The following is a 23176-nucleotide window of genomic DNA, read 5'->3' as shown; positions in this document are numbered from 1 at the left end:
CTTTAGTTGCACGTTGGCCGATCGTTTACACGACAGTGGTGTTTTGGGTGCCTGAAAACGCAGCGATTCGAAAATGGGTTCCAGAGTACAACATGCAGTTCCTCTGAAAACGGAGACTTTTCGCACATGCGCATTACGGTTCCAGTCACTAGGCAAGCCGACCGTCAGAACAACAATGCCGAGCTCTGTTTATGCTGCTCACCCTGTTGATTTCAAGTGAAGTGTAGATCTGTTACTGTAGCAACTCCACCTCGTCATCCATCCAGACAAAGTTATCTGTGCATGCTTTCGCCATTGTGTCTTGTTTGTTTTGGTTTGTAATCACCGTGTTGTAGAGGAAGGCGCTTCAGCGCAGGCGCATGGCATCATGCCGTGGTGTTGCTTTGCAAATTTACGCTGCCACCCATTGGCCTGGTGTGCATACTACAACATTTCCAGTAGATTTTGCGGCTCTGTATGAACAGAGATCGTTTCAATAACGTCGTCATATAAACGCAGAACTTTTTTAAAACGCAAAGGACAGACTTTTCCGTTTTTAGAGAAACCGTTATCGTCTAAACAGGGCCTGAAACTGGGAACATGTCCACAAATACTGACATGTTGAATATCTTGTAAAACAAATTTATTCTGCCAGCAAAATATAATTTACACAAATGCAGAGCTCCTGTTTTTGAAGCATTTAGAAAATAATTTAAGAAATAATTGCATTTTAAGTAATCCCCTCTCATACACTTTTACAAGACCATTTCACCATTTGGTGACTTTAATTTTCTGCTCTGTTGTTGTAACCCCCGCTGAGGTCAATGTCCTTTTCCCAGCTTTGGGTCTCCTGAAGCACATATAGGTCCTGTTTATACGACAATGATTTCAACTGAAAACGGTGAACTTTAGTTCCGTTGTGGCTGATCGTTTACATGACAGCAGCGTTTTGGGTGCCTGTAAACACAATGTTTTGAAAACAGGTTCCAGAGTGCATTTTTTGGAAACAGCACCATCTCCGTTGTTATGTAAACTTGCAATATGCAGTTCCTCTGAAAACGAAGACTTTTCACACACGCGCATTACGGTTCCAGTCACTAGGCGTGCGCGAGAAAGTCGACCATCACAACAATGGCGGACTCCCGAGCTCTGTTTGTGCTGCTCACCCTGCTGAATTTATCAACGCTTCTCCAGCAAAGTGTAGATTTACCGTAGCAACTCCATCTCGTCGTCCATCCAGACAAATGTTTGTGCAGTTGCCATTTTGTTTGTTTATACATCACCGCTCTGTAGAGGGAAGCGCATGTGCACAGGCGGGTATTGTTTCATTGTGAGGTCAGACCGCCAACTACTGGCCTGGCATGTATACTGCAGCGTTTTTGGTCATTTTTGCAGATCCGTGTGCACAGCAATTATCAAAACATTGTCGTCTGAACGCGGAACTTATTTCAAAATGAAAATGAGAAACAATTCCGTTTTCAGCGGATTGTTTTCATGTAAACATGGCCATATTGTCCTGCCAAACATTTGACTAATTAAGCAGAGGCTTTGCAATTTCGTTTTCCACCTCTAGGTCTCCTTCCTCTAGAGTTCAGGCCTCCAGAGTTTGATGAAGTTGTTTACAAGTAAGTTGGTCTTGCTGAAGAGTTTTAATGAGATCCGTAGAGGGTTAAACAATCTTTTAAAAATGAACATTCCACAGATGCAAACACTTCACTCTGTGAATTCTGTAGATGAATACTCTCTAAGTGTGTTTTCAGGTCAGGTAAATGAAAAAGACTCTCCAGTCAAGGTTACATTTTTATTCAGTGACGGCTCTTTTCACAGCTATTTCCTTGTGTATAATCTGTCTGTTGAGTTGTTTAACAAGCTTAATGGATGATCAATTCAATGTAACATATATAACTCTTGGTGGGCATGTCGAAGTGGACAGGTACAGATATGTTTATTTTGTGACTATGTTCATAGTATATGTTCTAATAATATGCAGTAATTCCACTATTGTGTACCTTATCTGGGTTCACAAAAACCTTCATGAGCCTATGTACATATTCATTGCAGCTTTGTTAATGAACTCTGTCCTTTTCAGCACTGCTGTCTACCCAAAGCTTTTGATTGACTTTTTATCTGAAAAACAGATCATATCATATTCTGCGTGTCTCTTTCAGTTTCACATGTTTTACTCTTTAGGTGGTTCAGAGTTCTTACTGTTGGCAGCCATGTCTTATGACAGGTATGTTTCAATATGTAAACCTCTGAAATATCCAACTATCATGACCAAAACAACTGTCAGTATTTTCCTGGTTTTAGCTTGGGTTCTGCCTGCTTGCCAGGTTGCAGTGCCAGCTGGTTTGAGTGCCAATAAAAAAATCTGTGGCTTTATTTTACAAGGAGTTTTTTGTAACAACACAGTTTATAAACTTCAGTGTGTGATCTCAAGAGTACAAATTATACATGATATGGTAATTTTGCTTAATATTGCACTTGTCCCTGTGCTTTTCATCCTTTTTACATACACCCGAATACTTCTAATAACCTATCGAAGTAGTCAAGCAGTCAGACAGAAAGCTGCACAGACATGTTTACCTCATCTGATAGTTTTAATCAACTTCTCCTGTCTGTGTGCATATGATGTCATTAGGGCTCAGATGGAATCTGACTTTTCCAAAACTGTAAGGTTGATAATGTCTCTCCAAATCATAATGTATCACCCTCTTTTTAATCCAATCATGTATGGGCTAAAGATGAAAGAAATTTCTAAACACCTCAAGACGTTGTTCTTTCAAGCCAAAATTGTCTGATGTATTAACACTTATGTAATTTCAGAATTGAGGATAATTTACGTAGGTTTTAAATCATCTCTACGATGAATGCACAGAAAAGAATATTGCCAACTTTAATTTGTCATCACTCATCAATTTACTGTTATTAAAATCACCCCTTTTTGCTAATCAAGTGATCAAGGTTTCCTCTTCAGATGGCAATTTCTGTCATTTAAACTGTTTCACCTAAATAATGTTTTCTGACATTGTCTGAAAGCTTAGAAACCATGATTAGTTCGTACACAATTTTTTTTTTTAATTTACACTGAAGGATATATGCAAATCAAGCAAAACTTTATATGGTGGAAAAACAGAGACTGGTTCTTGAATGAATTACACCACAAAAGCACTGTCTCACAAGCATATATGCCATTTATAGTGATTTAGTGTATTAATGTCTCTGGGTTTCTTAAATGAGTTTATGGTTGGGTTTATTAAATGAGTTTATGGTTCATGGTTATAAATTGAAGATGGCTATTTTAAGTATTAATTATGTTAACATTATAAAATGCTCTTTTTTATGGGTTAATTTGTGAAGTTTTAACAGCGTTTAACACAAGAACATATTCCTGTGTTGATGAAATCCTTATGTTTTCCTTTATTCTGTTTTTGTTTAGAAATACATCAAAATCATCCCAGTAACATGTTCATTTACATGAGCAGATTTTGTTAATGAACAGGTTGTTATTGTAAATTTGTGCCATCTGAAACAAAACAAAATTAAAATAATGATTACATTAGCATGTATGTATGGTCCCCTGTGAGGTTCATCTGCACTGTGAAGCTGCAGAAAACACAAACATGGAAACAGACACACCATGGAAACCACTGGCCTACAGAAGAGCCATGACACTGAAGGAAACAGAGAGTCTGACAGCCTGATGCAAGCTAATTTGATAATCTGAGGATTTGGAATAAATATCCAATAAGTGGTAGAAGACTTTTAATAAATCTTTAGAAGTCTAATGAATATACACAGTATGTATGTTATATTTGATATTCTTCAGCCAAACATGGCCAAAACGGCTCAACTCTTTGATCTGTGTCTGCCCTCAGGCTGATAAAGGATTTAAAGCACAGTAATATTGGGGCGTTGTTGGCTTAGTGGATAGAGCAGGCGCCCCATGTACAAGGCTGTTGCCGCAGCGGCCCGGGTTCGAATCCAGCCTGTGGCCTTTTGCTGCATGTCATCCTCTCTCTCTCTCCCCTTCACACTTACCTGTCCTGTCCATTAAAGGCAAAATGGCCCAAAAAATATCTTTACAAAAAAAAAAAAAAAAAAAAGCACAGTAATATGAGCACCCACACATGCAACACTTGTCATGAAAATGACCAGCAAAATCTCAGCGCCAAATATAAAATCTTCTCATTGCCAGTGGCGTGAAGTCAACCCATATGTATATGTTTCTTCAACATTTTTAGCCTGGCTGCATTATTTAAAGAACTGTCAGACAATACAAGTATATGACAAGTTCCAATAATTTAGCCAAGAAGGTGTTAGTAGTGGTGTGATAGTGATGAAAAATGTCACCTTATGCCCTGACTATTTTGTGGTCATTTTACAATTCAATTACAAATCCACCATATTCCATATGAAGACTTTATAGTTTGATCTTTATTGTCATTGCACAAGTACAACAAAAATAAAATATGCATACCCTTTTTTTCATCAGATTATTAAAACCTTGATTGGACCTGATTCTGTTTTATAAATGTTGATCATTGTGGTGCTCGGCCCATGTGTAGAACCCTCATTTCCACACCCACAGTTAGCCATAAATAAATGTAGAAACGCCCTTAAACATCTGTTTGCATATCCATACTTGTGTCTCTTCATCTCTCATGAGACCTGTCAGTGAGAAATACAGGATGGTTAGGATAACTGCGATGGAAGTCATCACTCAAGAACTAATCCAGAATATAATCAGGTTTGTAACCCTTCCCAGTGACCAGGTTTTAGAGTCCCCATCCTAGGAATAAATCCCCAGAAGGCACATGACAGTAAAGATGGTCTCTCCATCAACAAACTGGGGGGTGGTGAGGGTTCCAATGAGACCTTTAATTGGTTAAATCTTGGAGACGTGAAAGGATGGATGAATCCTCATAATCCTGAGAAACCAAAGACTCACCACCTTAGTCCCTTCCTTCTGTGCTCCCTCTTTAGCAACTCCATCCATTTGCCCCATCCTCTGTTCGTCCTCCTGACCAACTTCCTTTATCTGCCCTGCCCTGTGGTCAGCATAATCCCTGCCACTGTTTAATATCTGTTCCATTCACCTGAGGTCTCCTGCTCTGCTTCTGTCCAGGACCACGGCCATCTGCCTGAGCTTGTCTACCTTACTGATCTTCATCATCCAGGCCCCATCTCTCTGCTTCCCCCTGAATCCCTAATCCAGACCCTCTGATTTTACTGTGCTGTGGCATCATCACCTTCTCCATCCTTTCCATTCCCTCCATATACACTTCTTTCTTATCAAAATATTTTTTATGCAGTTCCTAAAAAATGTTAGGAAAATAATAGGAAAAGATGAATTTGCTTGCAACATTAATGTGGCTTTGGCTCTAATTGAGTAGACACCAAAACCTGCCCTTGAGTCTGCCGAAGGACCTCTCCACTGTGTCTTTGTGATTCCTTTGACCTCGGAAGAGAGCCTCATTATCCAAGGGAGAAGAGCTTTAAAATACTTAAATTGCTCTGTCCATCCAGGCAACTTAGTGGTGTCCTGGCCACTACAGTGCAATGAGTTGGATCAAAATACTCAGGCATCATGTGTTTTGCCAGATCACCCAAAGTAAATGTCCCAGAACAACATTCTGTGATACACTGGGCTGTCCACTGGAGCATGGTGTCTTATATAGTTATCATCTGTGGCTCCAGCAACCAGTAGCAAACTCTATTTATCTTGAACAGCCTGTTTAATCCTTTTCTTTAACATACACCAACTTGGTGCTCCTTGACACATCTTCAGTGATATAACCTGGGGTCACTGGGTGTTTTGGGTCTTTCAACAATCAGACACCCTCTCCCAGGCGCCCCAGCCAGGGTTGATCAAGCCCCGACTTGTGTCCAGGTAGCTCTACCCCACCCACGACTCTCCTGATCCACAGTCACCTTAATGCCACCTCTGCTGCATCAGTGGCCAACTTGATGGCTCTTCTCCTACTGGCCCTTGTGACGCCCAGCATCTTGTAGACCCTACAGAGGGACTGGCCCACGAACCCTCTGCATCCCACCTCGATGGGCTCACACCTTGCTCGCCACCCATTGCTTCGGCATTCCTCCACCAGCTCGGTATACTTGGCCCTCTTCCTCTCCTTGGCCTCCTCGATGTGGTCCTCCCAAGTCATGGTGAGTTTCAAGAGGATGACCTGCTTGGAGGCTTCAGAGGTCAGCACTATGTCTGGCCTTAGCAATGTTGTGGCGAGTTTCTGGGAACTTCAGCTGCCTCCCCAGATCAACTTTCAGCTCCCAGTCTTGTTTCAACTGTGCAGGACATGGCTTTTTATATAGTTGTTTCATCATATTATTAATGCAGTTTTATAACTAGGTTCGGGAACAAAGACCACGCCTCAAACACATCCCATTTCTGTCCAAAAGTATTTAAGCACACCTGATGCATTCTCTTTCCCTTCGACACATTTCTCACATCGACCGATGTGCACTTCACGTGTAACCACAGGCTTACCTCAATCTAAAATTAATACAAACTCTAGTTTTTATTGTATCAATTAATCAACTCACCACGGATCCAGAGCTGCAGAACAATCCTCCTGATCCAGACAAAATCCACCCGAAGGCGATTATTCTTGAGTCATATAATTCCTGCAGCAGTCGGACTACAGACAAACTTTCAGGCAGAGCCGCAAGCGTTGGCCAGCTCCTCCATTCCACCTGCCCCACAAACTCTCCAACTCCGGATCGATCCTCTAGTCCCAGTTTTTTCTAATGCAACTTCATATTTTCAACTCTCTCATTTTCACTCTCTCGCATCATCGTTTTTGTAACACAACCTCATACTTCCGACTGTCTCTCATTCTCACCCCCCGAGAAGTAAATCAATGCAGCCTCTGTGTCTGGTCACTTCCCGCAGTGCTCTGAATTTGCCCCAAAGCATCTACAACCCTCCACTTTGTCCCAGTTTATCTAACACAACTTTATACTTCCAACTCTCTGTCTTTCTCACTCCTGAGAAGTAAATCAATGCAGCCTCCACCGCTGGCCACCAGATTCTCTCCCATGTTTGCAACAGTCGTAACCATTTCCTCCTCCCAGACCCTTGTATATCCGTTCCAGACAAGCATTAATGGACAACCTCCTGCCCCATGTTTATCCCGTTCTCTCATTCGTTTATCCTTCCGTTATTAATTCCAGAAATTCTGACAATTAGCACCAGCCTCCAACCTTTCGACTGTTTACTTGGGTTGTCTCTTCGCATGGAGCCACTGTAACCATTTATCGGCAGAAAATTCTTGACCACATTAAAATTCCTGGGCGCTGTTGTCATTAGTAAACATCACACATATGCAATATGATTCCAAACTCCCATGCACTCTTGAAGCTCTCTTTGGGGCTCTATCCTGTGTTCCTGCCTTTGACTCAACACATTCATCACCGTGCTCGCCAGCTACCCTCCATCCCTCATCCCTTCGTCCCACATCCCTCAACCCTTCATCCCTCAACCCTTCATCCCTCATCCCTCAACCCTCCATCCCTCATCCCTCATCCATTTGACCCTTCATCCCATAATCCATCATATGCAATAAATCATTCAAAATCTTTATCTTACTGGTGTGGCCTTTGGTAGTGAATTGTCAGTTACCACTTCTTGAGTGTTTAGGTTGATTTATAAACAAAAAAACAAGTGAAAGTCCAGGGTTGTTGGACCCGTCCCACCGACCCCATAAGGGCTTTCAAGCTCCTTCTATTACCTTGTTATGGTAGCATTTCTACCATCCTCCAGCGTATCATACAGCAAGTGCCATCCGTCTGCATATCATACTGCTGTGACAGATGCCATCCAGCCGACCAACTGTATATCATAATACAGTGAAAGGTTCTTTCTGATTGTGTTACAAACTAATGGTGCCCAGCAGCATATCATACCATCGCAAAAGGTGGCTTTTGACATCTGTGTCTGACATTGAATCATTGACAAAGTGGCGGTATTTGACATCTTCGGAATGAGAACAGGCAGGTATTGCAGACACCAAAGTGCATCGCACAGAACTGCCAGAGGAAGAAGGCTTACTTGGGCTCAGCCTTCAGTGCCAGCTGTGGCAGTAGCCAGTATCAGCTTGACAGGTTGATTGAGCTTGAACACGTAGACATGTCTGGATCCAGACGTCCAACTAGCCAGAGGCTTTGCAGTTACATTTTCAACCTCTTGTCCTTTGGGTCTCCTTCCTTTAGAGTTCAGGCCTCCAAAGACTGATGAGGAAAGTGTGATGAAATCGTTTACAATTTACAAGTTTAATTGTTCTTGCTGAAGAGTTTTAATGAGATCCATGGAGAGCAAAGCAATATGATAAACAAAAGAATGTTCCACAGACTCAAACACTTCACAGTGAATTCTGGAGATGAAAACTCTCTCAGTGTGTTTTCAAGTCAGGTAATTGAAAAAAGACTCTCCAGTCAAGGTTACATGTTTATTCAGTAACAGCTCTTTTCACAGTTATTTCCTTGTGTATAATCTGTCTGTTCAGTTTTTTAACAACCTTAATGGATGATGAGTTCAATGTAACATATATAACTTTTGGTGGGCATGTCGAAGTGGACAAGTACAGATATGTGTATTTTGTGATTATGTTCATAGTATATATTCTAATAATATGCAGTAATTCCACTATTGTGTACCTTATCTGGGTTCACAAAAACCTTCATGAGCCTATGTACATTTTCATTGCAGCTTTGTTACTGAACTCTGTCCTTTTCAGCACTGCTGTCTACCCAAAGCTTTTGATTGACTTTTTATCTGAAAAACAGATCATATCATATTCTGCGTGTCTCTTTCAGTTTCATGTATTCTACTCTCTAGGTGGTTCAGAGTTCTTACTGCTGGCAGTCATGGCTTATGACAGATATGTTTCAATATGTAAACCTCTGAAATATCCAACTATCATGACCAAAACAACTGTCAGTATTTTCCTGGTTTTAGCTTGGGTTCTGCCTGCTTGCCAGATGGCAGTGCCAGCTGGTTTGAGTGCTAATGAAAAACTTTGTAACTTTATTTTAAAAGGAGTTTTTTGTAACAACACAGTTTATAAACTTCAATGTGTGATCTCAAAAGCACGTTTTGTACGAGATATGATTATACTGGTTAATGTTGCACTTGTCCCTGTGCTTTTCATACTTTTTACATACACTAGGATATTCCTAATAACTTATCAGAATGGTAGAGAAGTCAGAAAAAAGGCTGCACAGACTTGTTTACCGCACTTGATCGTTTTGGTAAACCTTTCCTGTTTGTGTGTTTATGATGTCATTATAGTTGGACTGGAACCTGTTTTTCCAGAAATTGTTCATCTAATAATGACTTTACAAATTGTTTTGTATCACCCTCTATTTAATCCAATCATGTACGGAGTAAAGATGAAAGAAATTTCCAAACACCTTAAGAGGTTGTTCTGTCAAGCCAAAATGAAGTAATGCATAAACATTCATTAGTGTCTTATTTTTAACTGTAATCATGGATTAATCAAGGATAAGTGACTCACTGTGATCATTTGGTTTTGTTTAACCTCTCTAACTCCGTCCAGACGCTGACGTCCTCGCCCTCGGTATTGCCGGATTCAGGGAGCTCTCGATTTTTCAAAAATGACGTCGTTTTTCTTTTATTTCTTATGGATTTCGCACCAGAGCAGCCTAAACACACAAAGTCCAAAATTGCGATGAGTGGTGACAAGTCATGTCATACCGTTTTTCGATGGGAAAAGTTACAGGATTACTCATGATCTTATGCGGTGCACAAGTAGGGACTTAAATCTTTTATAAAAGGTAAGAGTCTCACTCCTAACACTATTTTTGGCTGAGATATATCGCCTAGAAAGTGGGATCATAACTTTCACGTTTCATATGGCTTTATTTGGTGATATTTTATGGTGTTTCTGTGTCATAAACAACATCAGCTATCATAATCATACCTGATTTCAAAAAGGTACAATGTTTGAAGCTGGCTGTGTTGTTTGAACACTGATAGTACTGTTTTGAAGCAGAATCTTCTTCAAATTTGAAACAAATGTTCATTGACAGTGTGCCTACAGCCCCACAGTGTCATTTACCTGCTCAGATGAAGCCACAGACAGTTATTCATCCTATAATACATTTTTTATTTTATTTTAGGCAAAATCTTCAACTTTTTACTGACTTCAGAGGCCCATTACTCTGTCTCTGTATCACCTAGAGTGTTTCTGACACTTTCAAAAGAAACTTCGGGGAGTTTTCTTTCTGGCAAGACCTCATGCATGCATGTAGTCAGAGCGGTTCAGAGGCTACAGTCATTTTAATTTGGGTATGTCATTTTAGGCGTTTTCGCTACAAAATGGGGGTGGAGTGCAATGTCAGAATTTGTTAGTATGACTTATACACAGTAAAGCAAACATCAGCCTTGAAAATGTAACGACTGATCAATGAATTTTAGAACATAGTATTTTCATTCTGTTATGTGATCACAAGTTTCATTCTGAATTTGTTGCTCTAAAATAAGGGTCCATGTCATTGGTTCAACAGCCCATTGGTTCGACATCCCATTAGTCCAACTGTCCGCGGTGCTGAATGGCTCGCGGCGGGCGTATGGTGCGCTGCGACCGGCTTGAGGCAGAGCAGGCTCACGGCTTATGTGTTTGTCACTTACTTTTTCCTTTTAATCCACGCCATGATCTTTTCCTGACCCTAACCAAGTGGTTTTTGTGCCTAAACCTAACCAGACCTTAACCACAGGGCATCATGATGATTTCGGAATGGACTTCGGAACAATGAGTTTAATATGGTCGGAACAATGAGATGTCGAACCAATGGGCTGTCGAACCAATGGGCAGTTCCCCTAAAATAATTGTTTCAATATCACACACTCACACATGCACATACACACATACAACAAACAAAAGGTTAATTTACAGTAACAGGTTACTCCGTCTTTGTTTTCCTTTATCCTTTATCGTGTGTTTTGTGTGCAATTCAGGGAATATCAATGTTGTTAACTGTTGTTACAAATGAACTGTTTAACACAGCCATCACAGGGCCAGAACTTCCACTGAGATTTTGGGGTCATGTCATCAGTGTTTCTGATTAAAATCATGTTCGATCACACTGAACTTCTATAACAGTTAACATGACTTTTAAACATCTAGCATCTTTAAATGTGGTGTTATGTTTACACAACTGACAGACATATAACTTTGAAGAAAAAAGAGACAAGAATGATACGTTATACTATCTATCTAAACAGAGAAAAAATTCCAACATTCCACTCTCAAAGTCAACACATGAAATTCAGGTATAGGAAAAATAAGGTTGATATTGGGTATTTTTTCTGAATTGTTATGGGTTCATTATAAGCCTGTTATTGGAAGAACAGTGTTCTTTCCACAATCATTTCCTTGTGTATCTGCCTCTTTGAGAATCTTAATGGATGATGAATTAAATGTAACATATATAACTCTTGGTGGGCATGTCGAGGTGGACAAGTGCACGTGTTTTGTTATCATTTTCACAGCATATATTCTAATGATATGCAATAATTCTACTATTGTGTACCTTATCTGGGTTCACAAAAACCTGTCAACTCAAAGTGTTTAATTGACTTTTTATCTGAAAAACAGATCATATCATATTCTGCATGGCTCTCTCAGTTACATATAAGTTAAGTGCAACACACATTGGCAGCGGCGCGCAGCAGTACCATCAACCATGTATTTCCCACCCCAGCCCGCTAGATGGCTGTACCTACACTAGTTGCCAATGGTTGCCAACTGCTAGTAACGGAAGAAGAAGAGGAAAAACCTTGAAGCAACAACAACTTGGATTTCACGGTTAAGTTTCTTATCAAAATCGTCTTATTAAAAATTTTAAAAACTTAAAAACGTTAAGCATCCAGATACCCCTTTGAAAGCTGCAAATGAAAAGGCTTTACTCGCAGCGCCGGCTGCGCTGGAAATAGAGCAGTGGGCTGAAGCAGAGCATTACGCCGGCGCCAGTGTGGGTTTGTTCATAGAATATAATGGAGGCGGGCGTTTTGACGTGTGGCGTATGGCGGCGGTGTGTGTTGCACTTTAGTCTTTTGGTGGTGCAGAGTTTTTACTGTTGGCAACCATAGCCTATGACAAGTATCCAAATATCATGACCAAAACAACTGTCAGTATTTTCCTACTTTTAGCTTGGGTTCTGCCTGCTTGTCAGGTCACAGTGCCAACTGGTTTGAGTGCTAATAAAAAATTCTGTAACTTTATTTTGCAAGGGGTTTTTTGTAATGATACAGTTTATAAACTTCAATGTGTGGTCTGAAGAGCACATAATATACAGAATATGGTAATTTTGCTTGATGTTGCAATTGTCCCTGTGCTTCTGAGCTGCACAGAAATGTTTACCTCATCTGATAGTTTTAATCAACTTCTCCTGTGCATATGACATTATTACCTGATTTCATTACCATTGTTTCCTGGTGCCACCTGCACATGTTAAAGACTATGTGTGTTTGGCACACATAGGTCGGGCAGTAACAGAGTCTTTTGACGTCCTTCATGGCGGGTCAACAGAACTGTTTAAACCCCAGGGTGCAACAAACATCTTGGCGGCAACATATGCAAGGCAAAAGAATTGAGCAGAAGATTGCAGATTTGACTCAGGAAAGAATCCTACTTGACTTCTTTCTTTTACCAACACTGAGTTGCACTGTTTTGGCCCAATTTAATTGACTGACTCCTGCATTCATGGTTCTGCTCCAAGAAATGCAGACATGGATAAAAGTGAGGAAGAACTTTAACATTGGAGACATTGTCCTGGTGGTTGACCTCACCTCTCTTTGGGTGTCATGTTTATTAGCCAGAATACTGGAGACCAAGCCTGATGCAAGAGGTCTTGTCTGCTCAGTGGAGCCCTGGGTTTAATCCCAGGCTCTGTAGGCTGCAAACGTTACGGAGAATAGTGTCTTGCTAATCAGGGGTGTTCTTTTTTATTTGATGACTTTTTTTGATGGATTTAAACTTAAGTTGTGAATGAATCATGAGCGTCCATGCTTTTCCATCTCTATCATATAAATGGTACTGTGATGATACCATTATTTTTATAGTCATGTGTGCTACATAAACATCATTGATGATAATGACATTTCTGATGATGTATTAGGGTCTTGAAATCATTTCATAGGAGAAGATTTCAACCACTTAGGGTTAGGGTTAGGATTAGGGCTGGGGTGGCAACAAGGCACAGGAAAATGAGGGAGCAGGTAAAACGAAGAAATTGGATTGAGCCTAAGACTTTAGTCATTGAAAGCCTATATTCAAGCTGTCCACATCCTAGAGACTGAGGAATGACAGGTCCTCCTTCTGAAGATCACAGACATCAATAAGAGATGTAATGTGTAAATTTGTTATCGTTTTTTTCTTTTTTTCGGAATGCATTGGTTTGTCATTTATTTAGTGGCTCCTTTTTTGTAATTAATTTAAAAAAAAATTGATTCTATAGAGAGCAATTAGGGGCCGGTGTGTAGGAGTGTCATTTAAGTTTATTTCTATTCACATAAATTATTGATTTTTCTACATCTGTGCATGCAAGTGGGCACCCTCAACAGTTGGTGAGGGTACAAGGAAGCAGATACTGTCATTGATCTCAGCCTTAACCACCGCAAATGAATGAAACCTGCAAAATATAAGGGCACTAAAATGACTTCATCTTGTTTTCTCACTTTGTTTTGCAATAAATTCTAAGCAACAGTCAATGTGATCACTCTTTAGAATCATTTTTTGAAAAGAAGGAAGTTGCAGCTATTTAAGACGTACAGGCACTATACTACAGGAAAATACTTTCAGACCACTTGAGGGAACAACAGCTTAGTCCATGCCCCAGGATCACTCCAGTAGCCTCCTCAGAATTTCAACTCAAATTGCAGGGCCCAATGTTGTGATGGTAAGATCAGCTCCAGGTCCAAGTTGACCAATATAACATTTACAAAATATGTCTTTTTGCATGGATTATGGAAACTGATGGAAACAATGTGTAGGAGGGATAAAATGCCAAATTGACTTATGGCTAAGCCGTGCCCCCCTCCACTCACTCGGACAAACTAACCAAAAGGGCCTAAACTACGCATTGGAGGGATATATTCATCATTTTATTGTTGAGAAGGTCGATGAAAAGCTTAAATTACAAGCCAAAATTTACAGGTCACAGTGTACGCTTGTGAACCGCATCTGGTTGCCGTCACCATCAAAGACAACAAGTTAAAGTGCCACTGAAGTTAAGGTTTTTGGCTCAGAATATGAGAAAAGGATAACGGCCTTTTTACCATCTTTACCAAGAGTGTCTCTCCGTTAGTTTGGTGCTACAGTATTTACACGGAATCATTCAGCATAACGTTTGCCAACCTTTGTTATCTCTGCCATTACAGAGAAGTTAATGAAGTTAGGTAAGGTAGTTAACGTTAGCTTAACTAGAGCCCTTTGGACAACAGCTAACAATGATGTACGATCACCAAAGTACAAAACTAGAACAAAATAGGCTAATGAACTCCCAGCAAACAAGGTGACATGATGAACAACGCAGCTAGGAGCTAACGTTAGGCTAACTTTAGCTAACGTTAGCTAGAGATGTTAAAGATAACTTTAGATTTCTTTCCAGCAAAGTGACAATATGTTGCCTCAAACACAATGTTGACTTACCTTAGAACAGATGTAGACATCATTGTTAATCTTTTCACGTTGAGTTGATGTTGTGGTCTAACGTTACCACACAACTTTATCCAAAGGAGACACTTTTCTCGGTTGAGATGTTGTTTAAGAAAGGATAAAAAATACACCCCGTCGCCCAGCCTCTCAGGATACTTTGTGTCAGAGTTGCATGTACCCCATGCACACCGTTTGACCATTTTTAAACTTCAAATTTCTGAAAAAGCTCATAAAACCAAACAGAACTGACTTTCTGTAATGCATTTCAATGAACGTCCAGGCAGAGAATGTCTGAGTGTATGGGAATGGCTATATGCACTGTGATTGGCTCATCGCGTTTGAGGGCGGGGCTTAGACATAGGTCAGTTACTGGCAAAGAACAGGGGTCTTTGCAGTAGCAGATCCTGATATGGGCTGAATGGGCGGCACTTTGTCACGAAGTGTGGGGGAGGCGGCAGGAGTGGCAAGTGCTGGAATTTGTAATCTATGTGACAACGCCTGAACACAACACAGGTAACTGACTGTATGTTCAGTGCTGTGCTGTGCTGCTGTGTGAGCTGCATGTTACACAGTGTCCATAACAATAATTATGTCAGGTAACAAACTGTCGGCACCATGGGGGGGTGCCATTTGGGCTAGAACTGCCACTGGGTCTTTGGTAAAAAAAACCCCAAAACAAACAAACAAAAACCAAGCACCAGTATATCCCAAGTTAGTGCAGAAAGAAACTGGAATCACCACCTCATAGTTGTATGCTTCAAAGAACCGGTCAGGTTGCAGTTACAGTTTACATCCATGTCTGTGAAAACATGGGTGCTTCAAACACCTCTTTACCCTGGCAGCACAGATGATCTATACAATCAGCACAGTTTCAAGGTGGACACCCACGGTTAGTGCTACCAATTCAGTATCTGACCAAATGTCGCCTCTTCTCCTCACAGAGAAGTTGGCATTTGACCTTTTAGATATATAATTAATCATTTTGTCATGTTAGACATTTGTGTGAAATTTTGTCAAAGCTAAAAAATCTTGTTTTGTGATGTAACCTCTGACCACCAAATTCTAATCAGTTAATTGCTGAGTCCAAGTCGACGTTTGGGCCAAATTTGAAGAAATTCCCTCAAGGTGTTCTTGAGATATAGTGTTCACATGAAATGAGACGGCCCCAAGGTCACAGTGAGCTTGACCTTTGACCTATGACCACCGAAATCTAATCAGTTCATCTTTGAGTTCAAGTGGATGTTTTTGCCAAATTCTAAGAAATTCCCTTGAGGCGTTTTTGAGATATCACGTTCATGACAATAGGAGGGATGAATGGACAGATAAAACACCCGGAAACATAATACCTCCGACCAAGGCAATCGCCGGCGCAAAAAATTTAATAGTGTTGTTAATTATTGTGCACTTTCTCTATTGATATAATAGATACGAGAGGAAAATATCAGTGGTTTGAAAGTTGTCTGAAGAGACTTTGCCATTGTGATGTGAACAGATGACTGAAATGCTACAAAAAATCCCTTCGGATTTACTGCTGCTTGCATCCTAGCAGCAGGCAGAGATAAAGTTTCCACTGCCACTTCTGTCTGGAGCATTAGATGTGAGACACTTCATCTGTCAAACCTCTTTTTTATCGAGCTGATCATGTGTTGTTTTGTGAAAGTTTTATTATTACAAATACCTGTGTTGAACCTTAAAACTTAATATTTTGTTGGCTGATGATTGTAGTTTTTAAACTATTATAGGAAACACAACAGACTGAGGATCTTTTCAGTAGATATCTAAATTGTCTGCTTTACTGGTAATGCACATAAAGGATCATCATGCTGTAGGACTACCTAATCTCAATACAAGCATAAAGATGTAACATTTTACTGCTATTATACCAACATTACATCATCAGTTTATTTGTGAAATTGTATTTAAGCTTTCCCCATGCTATGGGAAAACAGTTGACTTTGATCTGTTTATCATATACAAGCTGTGACAAGTAATGATGTAGGATGATAATTCAATAATTAACATGTTTATTAGCTGGTTCTGCAGGTGGTACATTTATATTTGGATGAATGGATTTGTGCACACATTTCTATATAAGTACAACAGGTAAGGAAAACGTGATTCTTATTTTACTTACTTACTAAAATGTAATTGTACTGAATGTTGTCTTGGGCCAGTTTTAGCCTTTATTTAAATTCTCCTTTCTTTTACTTTATCTTCTTTCACTCTCTCCTGTTTGTTCTTTGAATCCATCTTTTATTTTAACTCCATAATGCAGATATGAGGAGCAACAGGAGCCCGAGTGACTGTATGTAATACTGTTTATATCACTGAATGCACTCAAACAGAAATGTCAGCTCGGTGGTGCATGTAGTAAATGTGGGAATGAAGTTTTTCCACCCAGTCTTATTTTTCAAAAATTACTTCTAGTTACTTGAATCTTTCAAGGTAAACTGAATATTGTCAGGTACGGCTGTTATGAGTATCTTAAGCAACTTACATGCATGCATGTGTGTTTTATGTCTGATTAAAGTGTGTGGTAAAATAAGATTGTTTGCTTCAGACAATTTAATCTCATTTACTGCACCTCAGTCTGTTTTTCACCCTCCGTCTTTCCCTCCATCACTCTCACTTCTCTTCATCCAGCTCTGTTGTTGTGCAGACATGGAGAGCAACAGCAGCCTGAATCCTTTATACTTTCAGCTCACTCTGTTTGCAGACTATGGGCCCTTCAGATATCTGTTCTTCAGTCTGTGTCTGTTGGTCTACATGACTATAATCTCTGCTAACATTGTCATTGTTGTCACAGTCTGCCTACACAAGTCCCTGCATCAGCCCATGTTCATTTTCATCTGCAGTCTGTCTTTTAACTCTCTGTATGGCTCAGCTGGCTTCTTCCCCAGGTTTCTGATGGACATTCTGTCTGACACTCATTTGATCTCACGTCCATTGTGTTTCATTCAGATGTATGTTATTTCCACCTATGCAGCATTTGAGTTTACCATCCTCGGTGTCATGGCCTATGACAGATTTGTGGCTATTTGCCAGCCCTTACACTATCACAGTAAAATGACGTTAAGGATGGTGCAACATCTTTTGGTCTTTGCCGTGTTCTACCCTGCACTTGCATGTGGGTTTTGTCTCTATCTTACTGTTCGATTACCGTTGTGTGGAAATAAACTGCACAAGCTTTTCTGTTCAAACTGGCCGGTGGTGCAGCTCTCTTGCATGGACACAACTGTGAACAACATAGCAGGTCAGCTTGTTACGATGTCAACCATCTTCATCCCCCTATTCTACATCCTGTACACTTACCTGCGCATTCTGCTCGTCTGCAGGAGAAGCTCATCTGAAATCAGAGGAAAGGCTGCACAAACGTGCCTTCCTCACATAGTGACATTAATTAACTATACTCTATCTATATTCTGTGACATGTCATTGAGGCGAATTGAGGCTGATAAAATGAATCCAGTGTTGACAGTTGTTTTGTCTTTAGAGTATTTAACCATTCCACCCATCAATAACCCTCTAGTTTACGGCCTGAGTCTGCCTCAAATAAAAGGAGTGATTTTTAGATTTTTTAAGAAAAGTCCTGCTGCCAAAATGTAAAACTCAATATGCACGTAAAGCAAACAATAAAGCTTTAAAGTACAAAACATGCTTCTGGAATATGCTCAGTATATTCATCCTTGGGTTATGTTTGCTATCACATTCATTTTAAGGAGACCTATGAATAGAATAAATGTAATCGTAAATAGATAATCCTGAACCATAACTATGATATTAACATTGCACAAGTTGTAAATGCATGGTTCAACTCACAGTTGCACAGGCTAAAATAAAAAAAGAAATCTCCAACACTCACATTGTGGATTGATTTTTGTCTCAAATGTAATATATTTCTCAAACATTAAATGTAAATGCTGGTTAGACCATGTGCTGCTTTTTCTGACATATTGTAGGTGTTTCAGGATTTTAGGGGTGTTTTGTGGCAGTTTGGATGCTGAATGTCTCACAGTGTTTTTAACTTAGTCTGTTAGTCTGTCTTTATTTTGTGTTTTAATTATTTTTTGTGTTGTGAACTAGTTGCCCTTTGTAATTACAATAACACTACCACTTACGTTTCTGCAAACTCAAACCATATTTTTTCCCTAACCTAAACCAATGTGCTTTTTTGCATAAACCCAACCATTCGCAGGATTCAGGATGTGACCCCTGCTGTCAGCGTAACAGTCCTGTCCACTTTGAATGTCCACTACCCACCTCAAACCCCTCACTATGCATCTTGTGTGCATTTCCCTCACTGAAGACAATAAAAGTGATTGCCTGCATCACAGCCCTGGCAGCAACTATGGTTTTCTTTAGAACGCTTTTTGCATTGGCATACCAACATGTCTTCCAAGCCTTGGCTGGTGAAGTTGCTGTCTGCATTAGCAGAGAATTTTAACTTCACTCCAGCCACCTCTGTATTCCAGTCAGCGAGCATCAGACCTGCTAGCCTCCAGCTTTCACCCTGGCCATAGATGTATAATAATATCTCGATACCAGACCCCAAGATCACGCCATTCAGTCCAGTGGAATCACTCACTTAGAGCATACGCCTGAAAAAGTTTATAGTTTGCGGGTTTACTTCAGGTGTATGTGACCCACTGAATGTGCATTGTTGTGTTTCTCCCTCTGAGCTCATAGACTTTACATTGTGATGACGTCACACATTTTAAAATCGCTTTTCTTGGCTCTTACAAACATAAAACCTCCCTGCATTAAAAATTCATAACAGAGAGAGTCATAACTGACCTTGTTTTCAGTTTGAGGTGTCCTGTCAACAGATCAACAGACATATGTTTTATAATAGTGGTCTATGGGGAAACTGGTTTTTGGGGCCCAAGGGGACTTTTTTTTACTGCAATATTGCAAGTGACCACTGGAAAACTGGAAGCAAGGCTGAGCATCATATTTGGGGGCCTGACCCTGGCCCATGGGCACAGGAATGTTGCAGCTAAGGGTGTTGCCATAACATAAGTGCTTCATAGAGTAACTTGTACGAGTTCTAGTCTTTGAGGTTAATCATCCTGATTGTAATTGTGATCTTGATGTTATGTAGCAGCAATTCTGTCAGAAAACCCACTCTGTTTTCTTTGCAGACTTTTGGGCCTGTAAAGCCTGTAGCTTGTTACATAAACTATCCATACATTTTCAACTACTTATTCTTATCGCCACCTTAACATGGTGGAGGGGTTTGCATGTCCCTGTGAACCTGGGAACTTTGTTGTCTGGGCCTAATAGCCCCTGGAAGGGTCTCCCGGTCCCGGGGAGGGGCTTGCCAGCAAGTGTCTGGTGGCCAGGCCTTAGGCCATGGGGCCCGGTCGGGCTCAGCCCAAAGAGGTAACATGTAGCCATCACTCTGGGGGCCCACCACCCGCAGGGATAGACATCAGGGTCACGTGCATTGTGTGCCAGGTGGCAGGCATGGGCGGGGCCCCAGGCAGGCTGATTTCTGTCATCGTGGACTGGCTTTGGGAATGTGGAATGTCACCTCGCTGGTGGGGAAGGAGCCGGAGCTGATGCAGGAGGTGGAGCGGTACTGACTAGATATAGCTGGGCTCACCTCCATGCACAGCACTGGTTTGGGAACCAAACTCCTGGAGAGGGGCTGGACTCTCACTTTCTCCGGGGTTGCTCAGGGTGAGAGGCACGGGTGTGGATACTCACAAGCCACCGGATGAGCGCCGCTGTGTTGGGGTTCTCCCGGAAAAACGAGAGGGTCGCCTTGATTTAACTGCGGGTCACAAAGAGAGGGTCTTTGACTGTTGTTTGTGCATACGCACCGAACAGCAGTGCAGAGTACCTGGCCTTCTTGGAGTCTCTTGGTGGTGTCCTGCAAGGGGTGCAGGCTGAGAATTCCATAGTTCTCCTGGGGGACTTCAATGTTCATATGGGCAATGACAGAGAAACCCGGAAATGGGTAAGTGGGAGGAATGGCCTGCCTGTGCGAATCATGGACTGACCATAACGAATACCATGTTTGAGCACAGGGAAGTTCATAAGTGCACCTGGTACCAGAACACCCTTGGCCAAAGATCGATGATCAACCTTGTGGTTGTATCATCAGATCTGCGGCCATGTGTCTTGGACACTTAGGTGAAGAGAGAAGCAGAGCTGTCAACTGATCACCACCTGGTGTTGAGTTGGATCAGATGGCAGGGGAAGCTGCCAGACAGACCTGGTAAACCCAAACGTGTAGTGAGGGTGAGCTGGAAACTGGCTGAAACTGGCTGAGGCCCCTGTCCGTGGGGTCTTTATCTCCCACCTCCGGAAGAATTTCTTGTGCATCCATGGAGTCTGAGTGATCCATGTTCAAAGCCTCCATTGTGTAGGCAGGTGCTAGGAGCTGTGGTCAGAAGGTTGTCTGTGCCTGTCGTGGTGGCAACCGAAGAACTCGCTGGTGGACACCAGGGAGGCCTTTCGGGCCTGGCTGGCCCAGGGGTCTCCTGAAGCAGCAGACAGGTAGTGGTTGGCCTGAAGGGCTGCAGCTGTGGCGGTCGCTGAAGCAACAACTTGGGTGTGGGAGGAGTTCAGGATTCTATGAAGAAGGACTTTCGGTTGGCCTCAAGAAAGTTCTGGCAGACTGTTAGACACCTTAGGAAGGGGAAGCAGGGCTTGTCTCAGGCTGTGCTCAGCAGAGAAGGAGAACTGCTGACCCGAACTGGAGACACTGTCGAGCGGAGGAAGGAGCACTTCGAGGAGCTCCTGAACCTGACCATCACGTCCACCGTGAATGAGGCAGAGCCTTAAGGCTCAGGGGAACTCTTGCCCATACCCTATCAGCAGAGCCTGAAGGCTCAGGGGAACTCTTGCCCATATCCAGTCATCAGCAACAAGGCACCAGGTGTGGATGAGATTCACCCTGAGATGCTGAAGGCTCTGGACACTGTTGGGCTGTCTTGGCTGACACGCCTTTTCAATGTTGCGTGGAGGTCAGGTACAGTGCCTGCAGAGTGGTAGACCGGGGTGGTGGTCCCCTTTTTAAAAAAAGAGGACCGGAGGGTGTGCTCCAACTATTCTTGTATCACACTGCTCAGCCACCCGAGTAAAGTTTACTCCAGGGTGCTGGAAAGGAGGCTCCGACCGACTGTCGATCCTTGGATTCAGGAGGAGCAATGCGGATTCCATCCTGGCCGTGGAACAGTGGACCAGCTCTTTACTCTTGCGAGGCTGCTGGAGGGGTCGTGGGAGTTTGCCCATCCAGTCTCCATGTGCTTTGTGGACTTGGAGAAGACTTACGACCACGTCCCTTGGGGGTCTTGTGGGTGGTACTGCGGGTGTACGGGGTACTGGGCTCGCTACTACGAGCCATCTGGTCCCTGTGTGACCAAAGTGAGAGCTGTGTCCACATACTTGGTGTAAAGCCAAACACGTTCTCAGTGGGTGTTGGCTTCCGCTAAGGCTGACCCTTGTCATCGATCCTGTTTGTGATTTTCATGGACAGGATCTTGAGGTGCAGCCAGGGCTCCTTCTCTCTCTCTGTTTTTCTATACTACCATATACTACTATTACTGTCATTCATATTTCTATGATCATTGTTATTGTTACTGTCCAACGACAGAGGGATGCCGTATATTGTGAAGCCCCCTGAGTCAAATTGTTATTTGTGATATTGGGCATTGTAAATAAAATTTAAATGTTTCCATTCACATCCCCTAAAATGGTGGAGCACTGCCAACTCACCATCCTCATCTCATCCTCAACAGTCTTTCTGTTGAAGCTGACTAGGAACCTATGGAGGTATTTGTGTGTCTTTTTGTTGCAATCATATAAAACTGTTTTGAGAACATATTTTTTGAACTGCAATCAAAAATCAAGTTTGAAAGTAAAAACGTGTGATCATTTTGCTTATAAATCAGTCCTCTTTGCCTTCGAGTTAAAAAGTTTTGCTTGCAGATCAGTCCTCTTTGCTTGCAAGTTAAAGTTTTACTTGCAAGTTCAACTGCACTTAATGGGCGGGGCCTACGCTGATGGAGTTTCTATTGGTGGATTTGATGTGGCTCCAGGGCGGGTTACACCCACGATTCCCCACATCAGTGATGTCACCCACTGTAAGCAGCGCAAAACACAGCCATTATAAACTCAGAAAATGTCTGAAAAAAAACATAAAACTTGAACTGCAATTATATTAAAACAGTAAAAGATATCAAAGAGCTGGATGAATGCTTAACAGCTGAAGTTCTTGTGACCTGTTTGAAGACTAAATGTAGCTGAAAGTATGCAGAAGCAGTAGTATTTCAAAGTGGAGTGGGTTGAAGAGGATTTAAAGATTTTCTCCATAAAAATACATTGGGCAAAAAACTGAAAAAAAGTATAAATATGAAAAGTAATAGCAGAAATGTCCTGTAGCTGTAGTTGCTTGTTACTTAAGTATTACAGAAACAGGCAGGAAGTGAAGGAAGTCTGATCAGCCAATCAGAATCACGTGCTGATAAGCAGAGAAGCCTGATAAAGGA

At 41.6% G+C, this 23176-nt stretch overlaps 3 protein-coding genes across 3 annotated transcripts; all 3 read left to right on the top strand.

Annotated features, from left to right (window-relative positions):
- Window positions 1-1853: 1853 nt before the first annotated feature.
- On the top strand, window positions 1854-2780 carry LOC125899806 (olfactory receptor 6N2-like). Its single transcript, XM_049594368.1, has one exon. It carries the CDS (start codon window positions 1854-1856, stop codon window positions 2778-2780), a length of 927 nt encoding a protein of 308 aa, XP_049450325.1.
- Window positions 2781-8520: 5740 nt separating this feature from the next.
- LOC125899807 (olfactory receptor 6N2-like) lies at window positions 8521-9447 on the top strand. The gene has a single exon (XM_049594370.1). It carries the CDS (start codon window positions 8521-8523, stop codon window positions 9445-9447), a length of 927 nt encoding a protein of 308 aa, XP_049450327.1.
- Window positions 9448-17339: 7892 nt separating this feature from the next.
- On the top strand, window positions 17340-18284 carry LOC125899508 (olfactory receptor 1M1-like). The gene has a single exon (XM_049593902.1). It carries the CDS (start codon window positions 17340-17342, stop codon window positions 18282-18284), a length of 945 nt encoding a protein of 314 aa, XP_049449859.1.
- The last annotated feature ends 4892 nt before the right edge of the window (window positions 18285-23176 follow it).

This window comes from Epinephelus fuscoguttatus, linkage group LG13 (genome assembly GCF_011397635.1).
Source record: "Epinephelus fuscoguttatus linkage group LG13, E.fuscoguttatus.final_Chr_v1".
In the NCBI taxonomy this organism is placed as follows: domain Eukaryota; kingdom Metazoa; phylum Chordata; class Actinopteri; order Perciformes; family Serranidae; genus Epinephelus; species Epinephelus fuscoguttatus.
The sequence above is the reverse complement of the archived record's forward strand: the minus strand, read 5'-3'. Positions and strand labels throughout refer to the sequence as shown.